Source organism: Aythya fuligula, chromosome 1, assembly GCF_009819795.1.
Source record: "Aythya fuligula isolate bAytFul2 chromosome 1, bAytFul2.pri, whole genome shotgun sequence".
NCBI classification, from domain to species: Eukaryota; Metazoa; Chordata; class Aves; order Anseriformes; family Anatidae; genus Aythya; species Aythya fuligula.
This window is the reverse complement of record NC_045559.1, coordinates 82,762,087-82,778,389: the sequence shown is the minus strand read 5'-3', so window position 1 is coordinate 82,778,389 and position 16,303 is coordinate 82,762,087. Positions and strand designations below refer to the sequence as shown.

Here is a 16,303-nt window from a genome sequence, read left to right as displayed (position 1 = left end):
TAAGCCTCCAACTCTTCTTTCAGGATCCATGCTCCTTGAAACAGAGCGCCATTCCAAGACAACAGGCAGCTCAGCCACATGGAGCTTAAACTGAGAGCTTGGAGGGTACACTTTACGTTGTTTTTCTTAAGCCTTTCAAAGAGATTCATTAGTGGGAGGCGAATTGGAGTCCTGTAAGCACGCGGCTACATCTTTCCTGCCTAAGGTGCCCCCTGGTGGCAGCGAATTTGGGATGTTTGGTACAAAAAATTATGAACGGCCAGCTAAGTTTCACTTGCTGGAGGAACCAAGAACGACTCTGATCATGCCTAAGTCAAACTTGAGTAACTGAGAAGTTCCCGTGTGGTCAATTAACATCAGATTTGTCTTGGCCAGTTGTCCACAGAGTGATTTGGATGCACAGAGGCTGCTCTCGGGCTTCCAGGAGGAACAGTCCTTTGCCTAGAGAGCCCAAGGAAGGTCTAGGGAATCTGGAAGGAGACTCATCCTCACTCGGATCTATTTCTATTAAATGAGACAGTGTGTTACTTTCCTAACATCTGCTCCAAGAGCTTTCTCCTGGCCCAGCACAGCTCTTACTAAGCTTTTTGTTTGGAATGAGAACAATTCTGGGTCAGAAAAGGGACGTTTCATTCAGTGTGTCCTTTCTCAAAAAACAATCTCTTTGGGGTTGTACCATACTATCAGGTGCATCAGGCGCAGTGTAACTATACCCTTCTTTCATCTGTTTCGTTTTTTGCTGTCAGAGGAAGGTTGTCTGGAAGATAAGGCTGAACAGAACAGCTCCTGTGAGCCTCTTGCACAAGTTCAGGAGCCTTAAAAGACTTTGTGGGAAGGCTCTAGTAATCCCAGGACTCACACCTCTTCTTCTGCAGCCAGGGAGGGACCCACGCAAGTCCAAAAGTCCCTCCACCCGAAAGACATGTATACATTCAAGTCACTTGCAGTCTCCTCATCTGTAGCTGGTATTAGACTCTTACCCAGGAGCATTCCCTCCCACATTGGATCCCCTGTGTAGAGTCTTAGAGTCTTAGAGTACACTCACCGCATGCTTGGGTGAGTATGTAAAGCAGGGGCAGTCATTCCCAGTGGTGTTGGGATGGGAAGGCAAACTTGGAAGAGAGTGTCTTAGATTGGATTCCCACCTTCAAGCACATGGGGAGGTTTCTAGGTCATATTTGTACACCCACCCAAACATTTGTTTTTCACAAACCAGGGCAGGAAATGCTGTTAGTCTTGGTGCGCTATTTTTTTTTCACTTTTTTTTTTTTTTTTTTTTCCCCTCCCTAATTCTTGTGCCAGTGTAAATAAAAGAACTTCAGACTTCACAGCTATTTTGACTGTAGCACCCTTTCCTGTTAAAGATACTGAGCTTTCCCTTGCCTCTTGACTGGACAATGTTGTCCATATTTCCCCCTCTGCACAAATTGATCTGCTCTTACAGTGGGCACAGAGAACCCTTGGGTATACCAGTCTTTCAGAGTGCATTTATCTTAAATTAGTAAGGAACAGACAGAAGAAAACTGCAGTAATAGCAATTAAGAAAGAAAGAAAGAAAGAAAGAAAGAAAGAAAGAAAGAAAGAAAGAAACCCCTAAAACTTCTTCAGGTCTGGAACAAGTGAGCCCTGTGACCACCTGTAGCTAGGGAAAAAACAGCATCTCCCTTCTAAACTCGGGGGGAAAGTCCCCACACCCACATACCACTACCTCAGTTCATTTGAGTCCATGATCCCTCACCCTTCCTTCTCCCCCTGGGTTATGTGCCTCAGCTCAGCAATCACGCTCCTCTGCAGATTCCAAGCCCAGTGCTTGGTGTTTTCTTGTGGAGCAAGACCAGCTGGCTTTTTTTTTTTAGGCTTAAAAAGGGCCTGCATGCACCACCAGAGAGGACCTCCAGTCAGGGCTGTGAATAAGGGAGAAGCCTGGAGAAATATGAATAGATAGTGTTTTATGCTCATGATGGTGATCACCTTGCTTGGCTTCCGTGTTTCAGCAGGGAATCCCATATCCTAGGGCTGAGCAAGAGGATGCTTCAATCATTTTTCATGTTATCAGTCTGCAGGTGGTGAAGAGGCCACCACAAGAGTTATTCCCATGTCAGAGCCTTGCTGTGAAAAACATGAACCTCATTTCCAGCCAGATTTTGTTTTTAACTTCGAGCCACTGGTTGTCCTAGTGCTCATCTACCAGAGCAGAGAACCTGCCGGTATTTTACATCTTCTCATTCATGGGGAGAAAATATGGATGGTAGATCGCAAATGTAAGAGCATGAAGATGGTTGTATTGGATCAGACTCGTGGTCTCTCTGGTCTGGTACTCTGCTATAATGTACAATCCTGATGTACAGTCCTGAAGAAGAGGCAATGAGAGACAAGACACATATAGGAGCTTCCTGTAAACCAGAGTTAAAGATATCCTGAGCTGGCAGTCATACCCAGGCCGTTATATTCAAAAGCCAGTGAAGAATTGATCCTCCGCAAATTACCTAGTCTCTGTTTGAACTCATTTATACTCCTGGCCTTTATGGCACCTCTGGAAATATTTCTACCATCTATATGATTTGTAAAATGGATTTCTGCTTGTTTGCACTAAACTTGCCTGAGCTCACCAGTAGTTCTTTTGGATTAGGCAAAATCCATCAAACTCCTCAAGCCTTGTACATCTGAAAGCAAGATTTCTAGTCCCCAAGTCAGGTTTTATTTTCGTATCACTCTGCTAAATCCTTTTCCATTTTTCCACATCCTTTTTGAATTATGGACATGTTCCAGTAGCTTGTGCTGTAAACAGAGGTAACACAATCTGTTCGTTCTTGGAGATCCCATTTTATACACCATGTCGTCAAGTGCCTTCCTCCCTGGAGTCTTTGCTTCCCAGGATTCAGCATCTTGTTCTGGAAGTGTGATCCCCATACTTTGTTCCCCCACATGTAACCTTACGTTTTAATGCCAAGTGTGATTTTACCAGGGGTCCTACGAGGTAGTTGCTTCCCATTAACCTTGCCAAACATGAAGTGTACACCATGCCAGGAGAGACAGTCACACCTGCAGAGCTGTGAAGCCCTCCTAACCACATTTTGGCAGCATGCAACGGCCATGGACATCAGAAATCATTTGGATGTTGATCAAATCATGTGGCAGCCTAGCACTGGAAGCACAGAGAGTCTGAACTTCAGGGCCACTTTCATTTCACCAGCAAAGGGTCTAAAGTATCTACACATGACACAAAAACATTAGCCACTTTGTCTTATACTCTCACGCACACTGTACAGCCAGGGAGGGTCCTTTGGTCTCTTGTGGCTTTCTGAGAAAAGCCGGACAGAGAAGCCAGCAGAGTGAATGGTGCTCAGCATGGGTCATTCACCTCCTGGAGAACAGGAGCTAACATCTACAAAGAAAAAATTCCTAGAACTAGGAAAAATGATAAGCTACACCACCCCCCCAAAAAATGAGCTTAAAGACATGTTTTCCCCATGTGACCTTAATTGGTAAATTGCTAAATCCCATTGACTAACTCCTGACAGAACATCCTTTATTTTTATGAATTTAGTTTGTTGGAGCTACGTCTGGAGAACTTAGATCTCTCCCAGACCTCGTTGTGACATGGGAAGTCCCACCCCTTGTTGTGAATTTTGAAGCCCCTTTACATAGATATTTAACTACAGCCTTTTTTTTGTCGCAGCCTCCTTTGAAGATAACTAAGAGCCAGTTCTATCTCCAACAAAAAAAGAACTTCAGACTTCACAAGGAAAAGCCTCTCTTGTAAGTGTGTTTCAGCAATGGAACAGGCTTTCAGAGATGCTGCAGAATCTCTGTGCTTGGAGATGTTCGGGATTTGCCTGGGCAATGCCCCGAGCAATCTGATCTTGTTTTGGAGTTAGCCTGCTGGGAGCAGAAGGTTGGAGTGGAGACCCATTGAGGTCCCTTCCGTATGAATCCTTCTGTGATTCTGTGACTAACAGGTGGGCTTATTTGATTTTGTATTTTTATTTAGTGGGGCAGTTGAGGCAATCTTATCAAATGATGCAGGCTGCTACCAGCCATGAGGTGTCAAATGGAGAAGAAATTGAAAAACCAGCTCAGCTGCCACCACACTCCGAATTTCAGTCTATCACACAACCATGTTAATCCAGTGTAAATGCAGCGTCGCAGAAAGGGGTGAACCCATCTTTCCTTTCATCTCTTTCCTGCTGCCTCCATTTTGTCAACACTGATAAACATCAGAGAATTGAAAACTAAAACATTAAAAAAAAAATCCATTTTGATTTACAATTAACCCTCTCAGTTTAAAAATGCACCATCTCCCTCCCTCGCATTGTTCAAAGCAAAGTGGTTGGAGATCATCAAAGCAGAAAAACTTTATTCTCTTTCTCAGTATTCTGAAGCACTGCTCTGCTCCCCTTCTCTGCTGAGCCATCATCCACGTGAACCTTCCCAGAGGCTGCATTCTTCTGCAAATAATTTTTCATAGCATCGCATGTTCCTTTAGTTACCCATCTTTTTCTATCTCATTCCTAGCTTTCCTATTAATGAAAAAAAAAAAAAAAAAAAAAAAAAAAAAAAAAAGCTTGTTTTTTATTAATAAGTGGAATTTGCCTGTAGCTTTCAGAGCTCCAGTGTACCATAAACTACAAACTCATGTTCTCCTGGCATGATGCTCTGTCGAAACACAGCACATGGACCAAATCTGCTTTTTCACAGTTCCTCGGGACACATGTGACTAAGTCTATAGCCAGATGCCCCCTGTGACCCATGCAATGCCCATCCCTCAGCATCTGAAACATTTTCAAGGTGCCTCTTCTGTGTCAGAGAGACCCACACTACTGCCTGGAGTAAGACAGAGAGAGGATTTGAGCCCTGTGAGCAGAAGGCACATCCTTCTGTAGCAGCGTTGCTTTGAGGAGCACAGTCACTGCATGGTCAGTTGAAAGCAACAGCAACTTTGGGGATCTGTGCCTGGCATATCTGGATCAGCCTCTCTCTCTTTTGGCACCCATGGCACCATCGCTGCTATTCCATCACCCAGCTCCACTGTCAGCATTACCCTCTGGGTTACAAAACCACATCCTGTGGCATTATAGATATCCTTTAACTAGGCATTGGCCAAGGTGCCGATACCCATCACCATCTCTATAGGTAGCTGTGAATGTCCAAAGGGGATCCAGCAGCATCCCATCTCTCTTCTAGGAGGGATCTGGAGTGCTTTTGAAAAACCACAGATTTCCACACTTCTCCACAATTAATGCTGACCAGATACGAGGTGCTAGCTGCTAGCTGTTGCTGTTAGCTCTGGGTAAACAGTAATCAGGACACGTTAAATGAGCTCCTTTTTGGTGAACACTCAGACCAGCTGATCTCAAGTCGTGCAGCTGATATCGCAATCTTCAAGTCACAGCACAGCTTCTTAGGTCAATTAAAGTCTGCAGATAAACCATAAACCACCTTAAAAAGTCAACACAAAGCAGAAAATTGCGACCAGCCTTAGAGTTGGCGCTACAAGGACCAAAACATGAAAGTGGAATCACTCAGAGAAAAACATGATATCACAGAAATCTGGAAATGCAACGGAAAATTCCTTCAGCAAGATTAACTCAATGATACTGCAGAATATTGTTTTCTATTTCTCTTCTTCTTCACATGGGGAGTTTGCAGCCATGCAGCATGCCAAGCAAGACGAGAAAAGAGATATGTAAAGGCTCTGAGTGAGGTCACTGCCGGTAAATCTGGAACCTGGCTGAAGTCATTTAACGTCTAAGATAGATGAAGGAGGATTTAGTGAGCTGGGCTTCTGTGCCCCAGCTTTGGGTTACGCCAGTCGTAGCCTGCCCCTTGCCTCCCACAGCTCTGCCCGAGTCTCACACCCTTTCTATCAGCCACTTTGCCAGTCAGGCTGGAGAACACCCGTGAGAAGGTGTCCCCGTGCTGATCTTGCTCTCTCCACTGTTGTTTCTGCAGCGGGGTCCTGTTCTGGGAGATGATGAAAATGCCAGTCAAGGCAGTCAGCATTTAAAGTGTGTCGTTAGGCGAAGACGTCACAGGTGTCTGCTAAAGATAGCCTGCTGCTGAGTAAAAAAGTGCCTCCAAAACCTTCATTTCACAACATGCTCGCTCAGCATAACAATCCCTTAGCCCTAAACACCCCTTGGTGCCAGACGGATCCGGACAATGCCTGGGGCTCCCCACCAGCCCCCCGTGACCGCCTCTCTTGGGAAGCGACAGCAGCAAGAGCATGTTGTCTCTCTCCTTTGCTGGTTCCTACGAGAAAGAAGCCTTTCCTCGAGCACAGGCATGGCTTCAGCTAAGGATGGTTTGGGGAACTGGTGGGAATTGTAGCAGGAAGATGCTTCTAGGAGCAGCTTGCAGGGAGCTGTGTGTCCCCAGGGCAGCGGCAGGGGAAGGGCAGCAAGTGGCAGCATGCTGCGGAGCCGTACGTGTCGCCCCACCATGCTTCCATCTCCCTGCTCTCTTTCGTCTTCACCCACACACTCACACCATCTTCACACTGCTGATTCAGAGGAAAGAGAAGTTGATGTTTTCTGCTTGGACTGGGCACCACAAACTGTTTTTTCATAAGCAGGAGGAAAAAACACCCCTCCCGCCAACCGCCTCAATTTCTCCCCCATCTTCTCTCCTCCCTTCCTCTCTTGTGCGACCCCATGGGCTGTGTGACTCAGGGGGCACGAAAGGGTGCTGAGAAGTTTCCCCCCCCCCAGGGAACATCACGAATGGTGTGGTTGTGCCAGGTTGCCATACACTGACCCCATTCCTCAGAAGACCAAAGAGCCGCGTGTGATAACAAAGAGCCGTCACCACAACAGGGAGCTGCTGAAGTGAGGCACATGGTTTGGTCTCTTTTATCCTCCACCCAGCTGAGGGAAGCTAGAGAGTGAGCAAGGATCCTTCAGCAGCAAAGCGGCCACACTGAGTCACCTCCCTTCCCTCACCCCCTGGAAAAGCCCCAGCCCGGCCCTCGGGGACGAGCAGCTGAGGGGCTTGGGTGTCTGACACCTGTCACAAAAGGTTGATTAAGCCTGAAAGAGTCAGAGCCAGTGGGTTGCTGGAAAGTGTGAGCCACAGCAATGGGGGTTCTCAGGCAAAAGGGGCCCCGAGATGAGGCATAGGAGTGGAAACATACTAGCCTGTGCAAAGCCCGGTTGTGAGCTAGGTGGGAGCTAGAACAAGCCCCCTCACTGCACAAGTTCAGGTGGGTTTTCCCCAAATCCACTGGAGGAGAAGGATCTCCTCCTCCCACCCCTCGCAGTGTCACAGCATGCAGCCCCTCCTTGATGGTGTTGACTTCTCCTGCATGCTCCCACCATGGTCACTTACATGTGGATGACCCTACCCTGTCTTCTCAGACCACCTCAGCTCCATCAGCCCCCTAGGCTCTGGGCTGATGAGTGGCATGTAAATCACCATAGACCCTTCCCTGATGCTGCCTGCAAACTGACCAACAAGAAAAAGCCAAGAAATCAGCACATCTGTGGGATGAAAGAGAGCAGAGAAGGGAGGAAACCACTAGAAAAAAAAAAAAAAAAAAAAAGACAAAAAAAAAAAAGAAAAGACCAACATGTTCTGAAAAGCCCTGAAACAATTAGAGAGAAGCTGTGAGAGGCGGAAAGATCAAACCAAAAAAGGTAAGAGATAAAAGAAAAACATGAAGGGCACTTGCTGGGAAGTGCCTTCTACACTTTTTCCACTGTCTGTGTAGAAGCAAAACTTGTAAGAAAAACAACAGCGACCAAAAGAATTTCCACTAAAAGATGCTTAGAGCAGTGTCTCTGGTCCCTCCCTCCCCTTTCTCACTGGCTTTATCTCTGCCTTCACGTGCCTCAGACTTGCACTGGTTTCTTAGTCGTGACGCATCTTCTTAGTGATACAAGGAAGTTAGCTGCCCACTCGCAATATAAGGGCATCTAGGGAAATACCTTGATCAGAAAGAGACGGAGATCACAAGAGCAAGCAAGCCCAGCTGCCCCCCACTCGGTTCATCCGCCCACGCCAGCACCTCGCCATTTGTCCATGCCTCGTTTTTTGCTGACCCCTTAAAGCTTCGGACCCCATTGAGCACGGATCCGAGGGGGAAGACGTTGCCTCTCGCTTCTCCTGGGGGCCATCATGAGGCTGGTGTCCCTGGTGCTGCTCCTCACCTTCACCCTGCTGGTTTTCAGTGGTAAGAGGGGCTGAAGGTAGAAGGGAGGGCAGAGTAGCTGGGTGAGCTCAGTCTGGATGTTTGTCCCTGACACACCTGTATTTTTTATCCTTTATATTTATTTATTTATTTATTTATTTCTACGCCCACCGTCGATGGTTGGATATCACCCCCTGCTCCGTGCCTGCCACCCTTTGCTCAGACCCCCTGTCTCGTTACAGCTGGCAACATCCTCCCGGGAGCAGCGGCCGGGGAGCAGAAGGTGTGGGCCAGAGAGGGGAGCTCGGCCGTGCTGCCTTGCTACCTGAGCCCCAGGAAACAGGGGAGGATCTGGAAACAGCCGTCTGACTGGACATCGGTGCTGTGGAAGCGCCATGGGGGAAGGTAAAAACTCATCGTGGGGACTGGGGAGGGTGGGAGCCCCTCTGAGCCCCCTTGCGCTGCCTCCACATCCCCTCGGCTGGCCTTCGACCCTCTGGTCCCTCTTGCAGCGCCCACCAGGAGCCGCACGTGGTGCTGGAGGTGGAGTACACTGGCCTCAGGAAGACGGCGCTGCCCATGAGGCCCCGGGTTTCGGTCCAGGACTCTGCCTTACGCAGCGGCAACTTCTCGCTGAGGATCGACCCCGTCAGGAGCGGGGACGCCGGCCTCTACGAGGCACAGGTGGCGTACAGCACGGAGGTCCAGAGCTGCCAGGTGGAGCTGGGGATTGTTACAGGTAGGAGAAGATGGAAACCACGGAGAACCTTGGTTTTAGTACCAGGGAGGCTGTAAGGGAGGGGGTTAAAATACGGGCAGCAGCCTCCCTAAAGCACACAGCGTCCTGCTGTCTGCTCTTGGCTCTGGAGAGAGGGACAACGCTAGGACAGGAGGGGCACCAAAGAAGGCTTGGTGGCCCTCTTCTGATCAGTTTCCACCTCCTCCTTTCTCTTTGTTGAAGTAACCCTCAGTCCACCCGGCCCTGTGGTGGAAGGTGAGCCTCTCCTGATGAGCTGCAACTCCAGCCACCGGGCCCGCCTGGTGGAGACACGCTGGTTCCACAACGGGCGCCCGGTCCCCACCACCAAGAATTTCTACTCCTTGCATGGGGCCCTCTCCATCCTCCAGCCCTCCATGAGTGACTCAGGGTCCTGGCACTGCCAGCTCAGATACTCCGATAATGTGGTCGTCTCTGCCACGCACGACCTGCAAATTCTAGGTAAGCTTAGCCTCGACGTTGCAACTCCAGCATCCCCAGGTTGCTTCCTCTGGTGTGGCCACTGGCCAACACCAGCAGCTTCAGCTTGCCAGCTCTCATCCTGCCCTCGTTTCATAGGTGGAGCTCTTTCCAACCACCACTGGAAAGAGCATTTCAGCATTGTGGTCTTTCTCACTCAGGTTTCGATGGCCCTGCCAACCCTGTGGTTTATGCTGCAGCTGGCTCTGCAGCCGATCTGCCATGCACCCTGAGCTACCTGCCCAGTGCTTTTGGGATCAATGTGGTGGCAGCTCACTGGAGCCACCTCGCAGGAGGACACTTACAAGACTGGGTCATCTCCCAGAACCAGAGCAGCAGAAGCTTCCCCCTTCATCTCCCTGCAGTGGGGCCAGACGATGCAGGGCGGTACAGTTGTGCAGTCCCTGTTGGCAGCAAGACAATGAGGAGGGATGTGACCTTGGCAGTGGTTAGAGGTGAGAAGAGAGACAGGGGTGTGCATCATCTCTCTGGGGTCCTTCTCTGATAAGTCTTCCTGTGCATCAGTGCTCTGAGTGTGGGTTGTTCCTGCTCGTGGGTTCCAGCCCCAGGGTGGCTAAGAAGGGCATTGCATTGCACTGCACTCTGCTGAAAGCAGGTGTGGTTTTTTTGTTGTTGTTGTTTTGGTTTGGTTTGGTTTGGTTTGGTTTTGTTTGTTTGTTTTTTGTTTGTTTGTTTGTTTTGTTTTGTTTTGTTTTGTTTTTTTCTTGGGTAACTCCATTATTCTTCTTGAAGACTGAGGAAGAAAAAGAAAATAAATTAGAAGAGGTAATGAAGGAGGGTTGTTATAGGAGGAATGAGGAAGACAAGTGGACCTGCCTGCTGCCTTTCCTGACAGTAGCTTTTTCCTTTTCTGCAGTTACCCCAAGTATCCCTGGACCAATTTCTGAGGGGTCTCACTTGCTGGTCATGTGCGGTGTCACACACCTCCAGGGGCATGAACGTTTCCAGTGGGAGCTCCTCAGCTCAGCCCCTACTAACAAGAAGGGGGTTACGTTCACCTCCCACAACCTGAAGGACCACAGATCCCAAACTGGCCCCACCTTGGACATACCCCAGGTGTCACAAAAAGATGTGGGCATCTGGGAATGCAGTGTGTATGGCCCAGAAGGCAGACTGGGAGCAGTGGAATATGGGCTGCAGATCACAGGTACCACCTCCTGCACATCTGTAACCAATCCCTTCTTCTCACCCTGTTCAACTGCCTTGTCATTTCTTCTCTCTGTCTCACCCCATCCTTCTCCAATTTGGCTGCTTATATCCCATCTTAGTGTCATCCTATCTATCTCTCAGTTCCTCCTGCTGCTCCTTCCATTTCCTTGCATCCTTTTCCATTTTGTCTCTCTTTGTGCAGTCCCAGTCTTGCTCCGGTGAAAAATCAACCTTTCCCTCCTTCCTAACTGTGCTTCCTCCTCATAGGTGCCCAGGTCTCCAGCCCTCCCACCATCTTCAGTGGGCAAGTTACTTTTGGGCTCACAGTCACCCTCTTCTTCCTGCTTATGGTCTGTATTCTGGCTCTGGCCCTACAGAAAAGGGTAAGTGTTCATCATCCCATTTCTGTTACTTTTTCTGTATATCACCCCTTGGTTGACCTTCCCCTGGGTACTCTAGAGCCAGCGATGGAGCATCTTAAGGACAAGACAGCAGGAGGATCAATTGGGAAATGTAGAAGGAATGGGACTCGGGCAGCCTACTGAGCATGCATGGATGTGTGGTTGTATCCTGTGCATCACCAGATCTGGCTAATCCCAGGGTTCGTGTGGTGCGGGTTAGGTACCTCTGAGGAGTGGTAGGAGCCCAGCCTCAAAAAGCTCCTTGTTTACTCTTGCAGAGATGAAGCCACACTGTAACAAAGAAGGGCTAATTTCCAGGCTTTCGTAGGTGTCCTCTCTCTTGTTCTTTGTCTGGATGCTTTGATGCAGCAGTCTCCTGACCCATACAAATGCCTGCTGGTACCCAGACGCTGATTCGACGCAGGTCTGTTGTTGCTGGCTCAGCACTTCTTCTCAGCTGTGCGCTTCCGGCAACTTACTGCCCTTCATTTGTTCAGCTTGTTCCAGTTCTCCTCTTCAGAAAACTGCCCTGCCTTTATTGACCAGTCCAGAACTGATACCTTCCCTGCACACGACTGAAAAAAAAAAAAAATGTGCAAACAAATCATGCAGTTTCTCTGCATTTTTCATACCGTTTCTCTGCAAATGAATTACATGGCAAATTCTCACATCTGTGTTTCCCTTTGCTGACAAGGAACACCTCTCGTGAGCAGCTGTGATGTAGCTGCCTTTCACCTAGCTTCTTGGAAAGGGCCCACTGTGAAAATCCCCTTCCAGTGCTGAGGGAAGCCCAGGGCTCGGAGCGATCTCAAGTGGGGGCGCTCGCCCCAGTGAGGAGGCTGGGTGACTCGAGCCTGCCCCGAGCTAGAGGAGGGACATAACAGCAGTGACGCAGATTTCCAGCAAATCCCTGTGGCTGGAAGCTGAAGCATGCAGCATCAGAACAGAAGCAAGATGGGCTTTGAAAAAACACCACGAGCAGTGCCAGCGCGACTCGTGACTGGTTCTTTGTCACCCATTCTTAATCAGCACTGATGTTAAAGGGGAGTCTGAGGGAGAAATCCAGTTTCTGCAGGTCCCTGGGTGACTCTTTAGACTGTGCAAGGTGGGACAAGATGATCAAAACCCCTCTTTCTGGCCTAAAACCTTGGACAGGAACCTTTTTACAGTGTAAATGTAAATCCTCAGCCAGCAGAAAATAGGATACCTGGGTGTCCAGCTCAGTTAGCTTTAACAGCTCTAATCCAGCCAGGGTATTCACTGCCTCAGAGCATTGGTACATGCCCTGATGGCCTTTCTTTGACAAGTAAGCAAGCCTTCTCTGTTGCAGCACAGGTCCTCCATCCACTGATAGCCCTCAGGCACTTCTCTGCACATACTCCCTACTCAGCTCATCCTTTGTGAGAATGCAGATAAGGTTGAGGAAAAAAAAAAAAAAAAAGCTCTTATCTCTTTTTCTCCCTGTCTTTGCTGGCATCTTCTAAGGCTACATTTGCTCTTCTTGCACTGGTTGTACAGCGGTGGCTTGCAGATATGCCTTCATCAGCTTTTGCCAACACAGCAGGCATTCCTGTTCTGAGCTCCTGAGCCTACCAACACGCAGTTGGTACTGTTTCATTTCATTCACCATCATTCATCTTACTGTTGCATTCTCCTAAAATACCTGGTTTTCGGTAACATTTTCATCTTCCTTCTTCCAAATGAGGCTCCTCATCTTTGTATCATCTACAGAATTCATTATCAGTGCTTTCACACTCTCTGTGCCATTAATGATTGCTGCCACAACCAAGCTTTGAAGACCCATATTTACCATTTCTATAAAGCCTGGTAGAAACTTACCAGCAAAATCCCAGTTCCTTCCTCTTAGATGAGATAGCACCTACAATGCCATTCTTCTAATCTCATTTTCCAGTTGTATTAATTGTCTGTGTGGCACTATATACTTTATCACCACCAGGAACAAGTGGGTCTTGTAGATCCACTTGCTTTCCCATGTCTAAAAAGTCTCTTGTTAAAGCAAGATGTGAAAGAGGGTCTGTCTTAAATTGTTTCTTACCTCATTTTGCACAGACCTTCATGCCTCTAATTATTCTCTCGGAAAAGGTACTGTAAAATCAGGCTTAATGTTGAACCTGACAACAGCCAGACCATTGCCCAGATCATTCTTAGATGTCCTGCCTTTGCTATTCCGTATGCCTGTGACACCACAGAGATGATAGGATTGAGCCAGTCTTCCCCAGAAGAAGCTGCATATTTTCAGAGCAGGAATGGGGCTCTTCCCTGACTCAAGGTGTGAATGGGAGCCTCGTGGGTGACAGCAGTAGGACTGTGTTTTCCATGGCAGGGGGAAGCCCAGCCTTGTGCCAATCTGTGTTCCTCCAACACCTAATATTGTCCCTTTCTTCTCTTCCAGGCACGCCTTCCCGCTTCCTACCCAGCACTGGAAGGGATAGTTGCAGTCACTGTGCCAAATAAGAAGGATGTGGAGGAGAGCCAGAAAGAGACAATCCAGCAAACTGAGTGCTGATGGGAGCAGGGACACCAGGCCTGGTCTGCATGGGAAGATGAAACTCTGTGTGCCACGCTGCAGAGAGATGAGCACCACGCAGACCTCTGAGGAGGGTCTAGGGATGGCATGAACATTGCAGGAGGCCACGGGAGCTTTGCACCTTCAGAGGGGCTGGAAGCTGCATACCAAGGCAAGATGAGAGTCACTGCTGCAGTAATGGGGCCGGCAGCACAGACGCTTTGGAGCTGTGGGAAGTATTCAAGCCAGTAGCTATCATCTGCTTCAGTTTCACTTCTCTCTCCCAGCCTTTGCTCCTCCTTCATGCCCTCTCCCACAGCATTTCACAGCTGGGACGCTCACACACAGGAGGTGGCCGGAGCCCAGATCCCTGGCAGCCAGCTGGTGTTTTCTCCCCATGCCCACTTCCTTCTCCCTCTCCCCTGCCTGCCCTGCTCCAGCATTCATTCAGCGGTAGAGGGGACCCCACAGAGGACTGTACTCGTTGCACATTTTGAGCGTTTTATTTTATTAGAAACTCATTCAGGAACATAAAATAAACGTCGGTCAAAAAACTCTCTGGGCCCTGTGTGTGCTTGTGGAGGATGCCTACTGACGGTGTGGGGCGAACCTCTGTCTGTGTGAAGCAGCTTCTAAGGACTTTGCTGCCTTCTCTTTCTCTTTCAGTTTGGCTTAACTGAAGTTGACTGTTAATTTCTGACATTTTAATGGTGGGGAAGGGGAAATTATATGCTACCGGAGAAGAAAGGATCGAAGACTCAGCCTCTCCTTTTTGCTGTGCTTCATTGCTTTGTTTTGTTCTGGTTTTCCTGTCTGACTCTCCCTGTTCTTTCATTCATTTATTCCTTCTCTCAGTACTCACTTTTTCCTCATTGATGTTAGAGCTCTGTCATTCTCCTCAGGCTCAGGATGCACTTACTAACATGAGTCCACCAGATCCCATCTCCCATGTCCCTCAATATGTTTAGGTTTCATCTGATTGGAGGATTTTCCTCGCCTCTAGTCTGAACGGCCACGGAGGACTGGAATATTGCTCTCGAACAGCCGTTGGATGAATGCTAACCTAGAGGAAAGGCTCACTAGCAAAAAGTTACACAAATATCTTCTCCCATATGGGTTACCCGTATGTGGTTGCTCAAGCAAGGAGGCATTGGTACAGAAATTAAGCTCTCTGTTTAGGAAAGGATTATTTTCTTGATTTCAATAGAGGGCTTCACTACCAGGCCATCTTTTTGGTATTTAAGCAGGCAACTGAGGAGGCCTTCTTGCTGTGGTCCTCACCTTCCACCAGAAGTTAAGAGTAAGCCAAAGCCTAGTTTATATTTTCCCTCCAGCTACATGACTTTGGGAGCAGTGATGCTGAATTTCATTTGCCTTCATGTTACTGATGAGAACAGTTTTCTGAAGTGTCTCCAAAGCTTTTGTCATTCTCTTGCCTTGTGATGAATTTAAATAGCTTCACGTCATCTATACACTTAGTCCTTCCCTGCTTACCTCCTTAACACTAGTAAATCACACCTTAAGTCAGGAACTGCTGGCCCCCTTGCTGCCTTTGACAGCTGGGTTTGGTTACTCCTTGCTTCCCACCGCTGAGCTGGCATCAGGAGCAGAGCAGGGCTTTCTTACCTGCACCCCTGCAAGGTCAGTCCATGGCCCTGGTTAGCCCTGTGGCTCCACAGGTGAGAACTCTTCAAAGATGCAAAACTCAAGCCAAGCACTGGATTATCTACAACAACTCAGTTACTCTTGCCTCATGAATCTTCGCCGAGAACTGATGCCTGGAGCCAGTGTGACCAGATACACAATTACGTACAGTTATGTGTAATTATGTGTACATACACAGTCATACGTGGTTACGCTCCAAGACCTGAGCATGCAGTAGTCATAATAATCATTATAATCACTATAATGATTATAATACCCATCTTGCAAAGACTTTATAGTAGAGAGCAGGACTATGGTGGCTGAGATGTATAGTCTGTGTGGGTTAAGGTGACACCATCTGCAAAAGCTACAAGGCCTCAGACATGGTTGTATTTATGCCAAATATAAATTCCACCAGCTCTGGGGTGCCAACAATGACACCTGAAGCTTCACAGATGTTGCAACCTTAAGCATTACTGACAAAATACAGGTACCAACAGAAGTGACAAGTGTGGCCATTGAGCTGCTGTGTTTGACAGACCAAGGAAAAATACCCAAAAGCCAGCTGACACCAAGGCAGAAATAACTCTGTGGCCACTGGAAACTCTCCCTCCCAAATGCTGCAGTAAAAAAGATCAGTGAAACACTAGGAAGTAGGAAAATATGTCTGAATGCTGAGGGAATCAAGATGGCACAAGGCAAATTGGTACAAATGGAGCAGAAGGATCAAGTCTATAGAGGAAAGCAAACACATCTGGAAATCTGCCCCAAGCGGAGTCAAAATGCATGAGCAGCAAATAAAGCAAATGTAATATGGAAAGAAAAATGACGGCTTTCCACAAGGATATAGCTACAGGTGTACAGAAAAGTATTTTCAATGTACCAGAGGTAGAAATCTTCAGAAAAACACAGGAAATCCACTGGATTTCCTTGTAGCAGAGGGGAAAAACTAAGGAAGGCAAATAAAGTAGTATGCTTACAAATAACAGAATCACATAATCTGAAATTCGAAGGGGCTTCTGGAGATCATAAAATCCAAGCCCTCTGCTAAAAGCACTACAGTAAGTAGGTTGAGCAGGAAAGCATCCAGGCAGGTCTTGAATATCTCCAGAGAAGGAGACTCCACAATCTCTCTGGGCAGCCTGTTCCAGTGCTCTGATTAATTTGCATCTGACTCCTCCAAAAAGAATGGGTCA

General features: G+C 48.0%; 1 protein-coding gene across 1 annotated transcript; it reads left to right on the top strand.

Annotated features, from left to right (window-relative positions):
* Nucleotides 1-8,115: 8,115 nt before the first annotated feature.
* On the top strand, nucleotides 8,116-13,463 carry LAG3 (lymphocyte activating 3). The gene is made up of 8 exons (XM_032182900.1): nucleotides 8,116-8,170; nucleotides 8,371-8,533; nucleotides 8,641-8,867; nucleotides 9,090-9,347; nucleotides 9,527-9,820; nucleotides 10,243-10,533; nucleotides 10,803-10,918; nucleotides 13,350-13,463. The coding sequence occupies exons 1-8, from the start codon at nucleotides 8,116-8,118 to the stop codon at nucleotides 13,461-13,463; spliced, it is 1,518 nt and encodes a 505-aa protein (XP_032038791.1).
* The last annotated feature ends 2,840 nt before the right edge of the window (nucleotides 13,464-16,303 follow it).

Bases quoted from the DNA above. Each gene is read 5' to 3' on its own strand.
- LAG3 (XM_032182900.1), top strand. From the start codon at position 8,116: ATGAGGCTGGTGTCCCTGGTGCTGCTCCTCACCTTCACCCTGCTGGTT. The intron at 9,348-9,526 runs GTAAGCTTAGCC...TTTCTCACTCAG, and splicing joins GCACGACCTGCAAATTCTAG to GTTTCGATGGCCCTGCCAAC. The intron at 9,821-10,242 runs GTGAGAAGAGAG...CCTTTTCTGCAG, and splicing joins GACCTTGGCAGTGGTTAGAG to TTACCCCAAGTATCCCTGGA.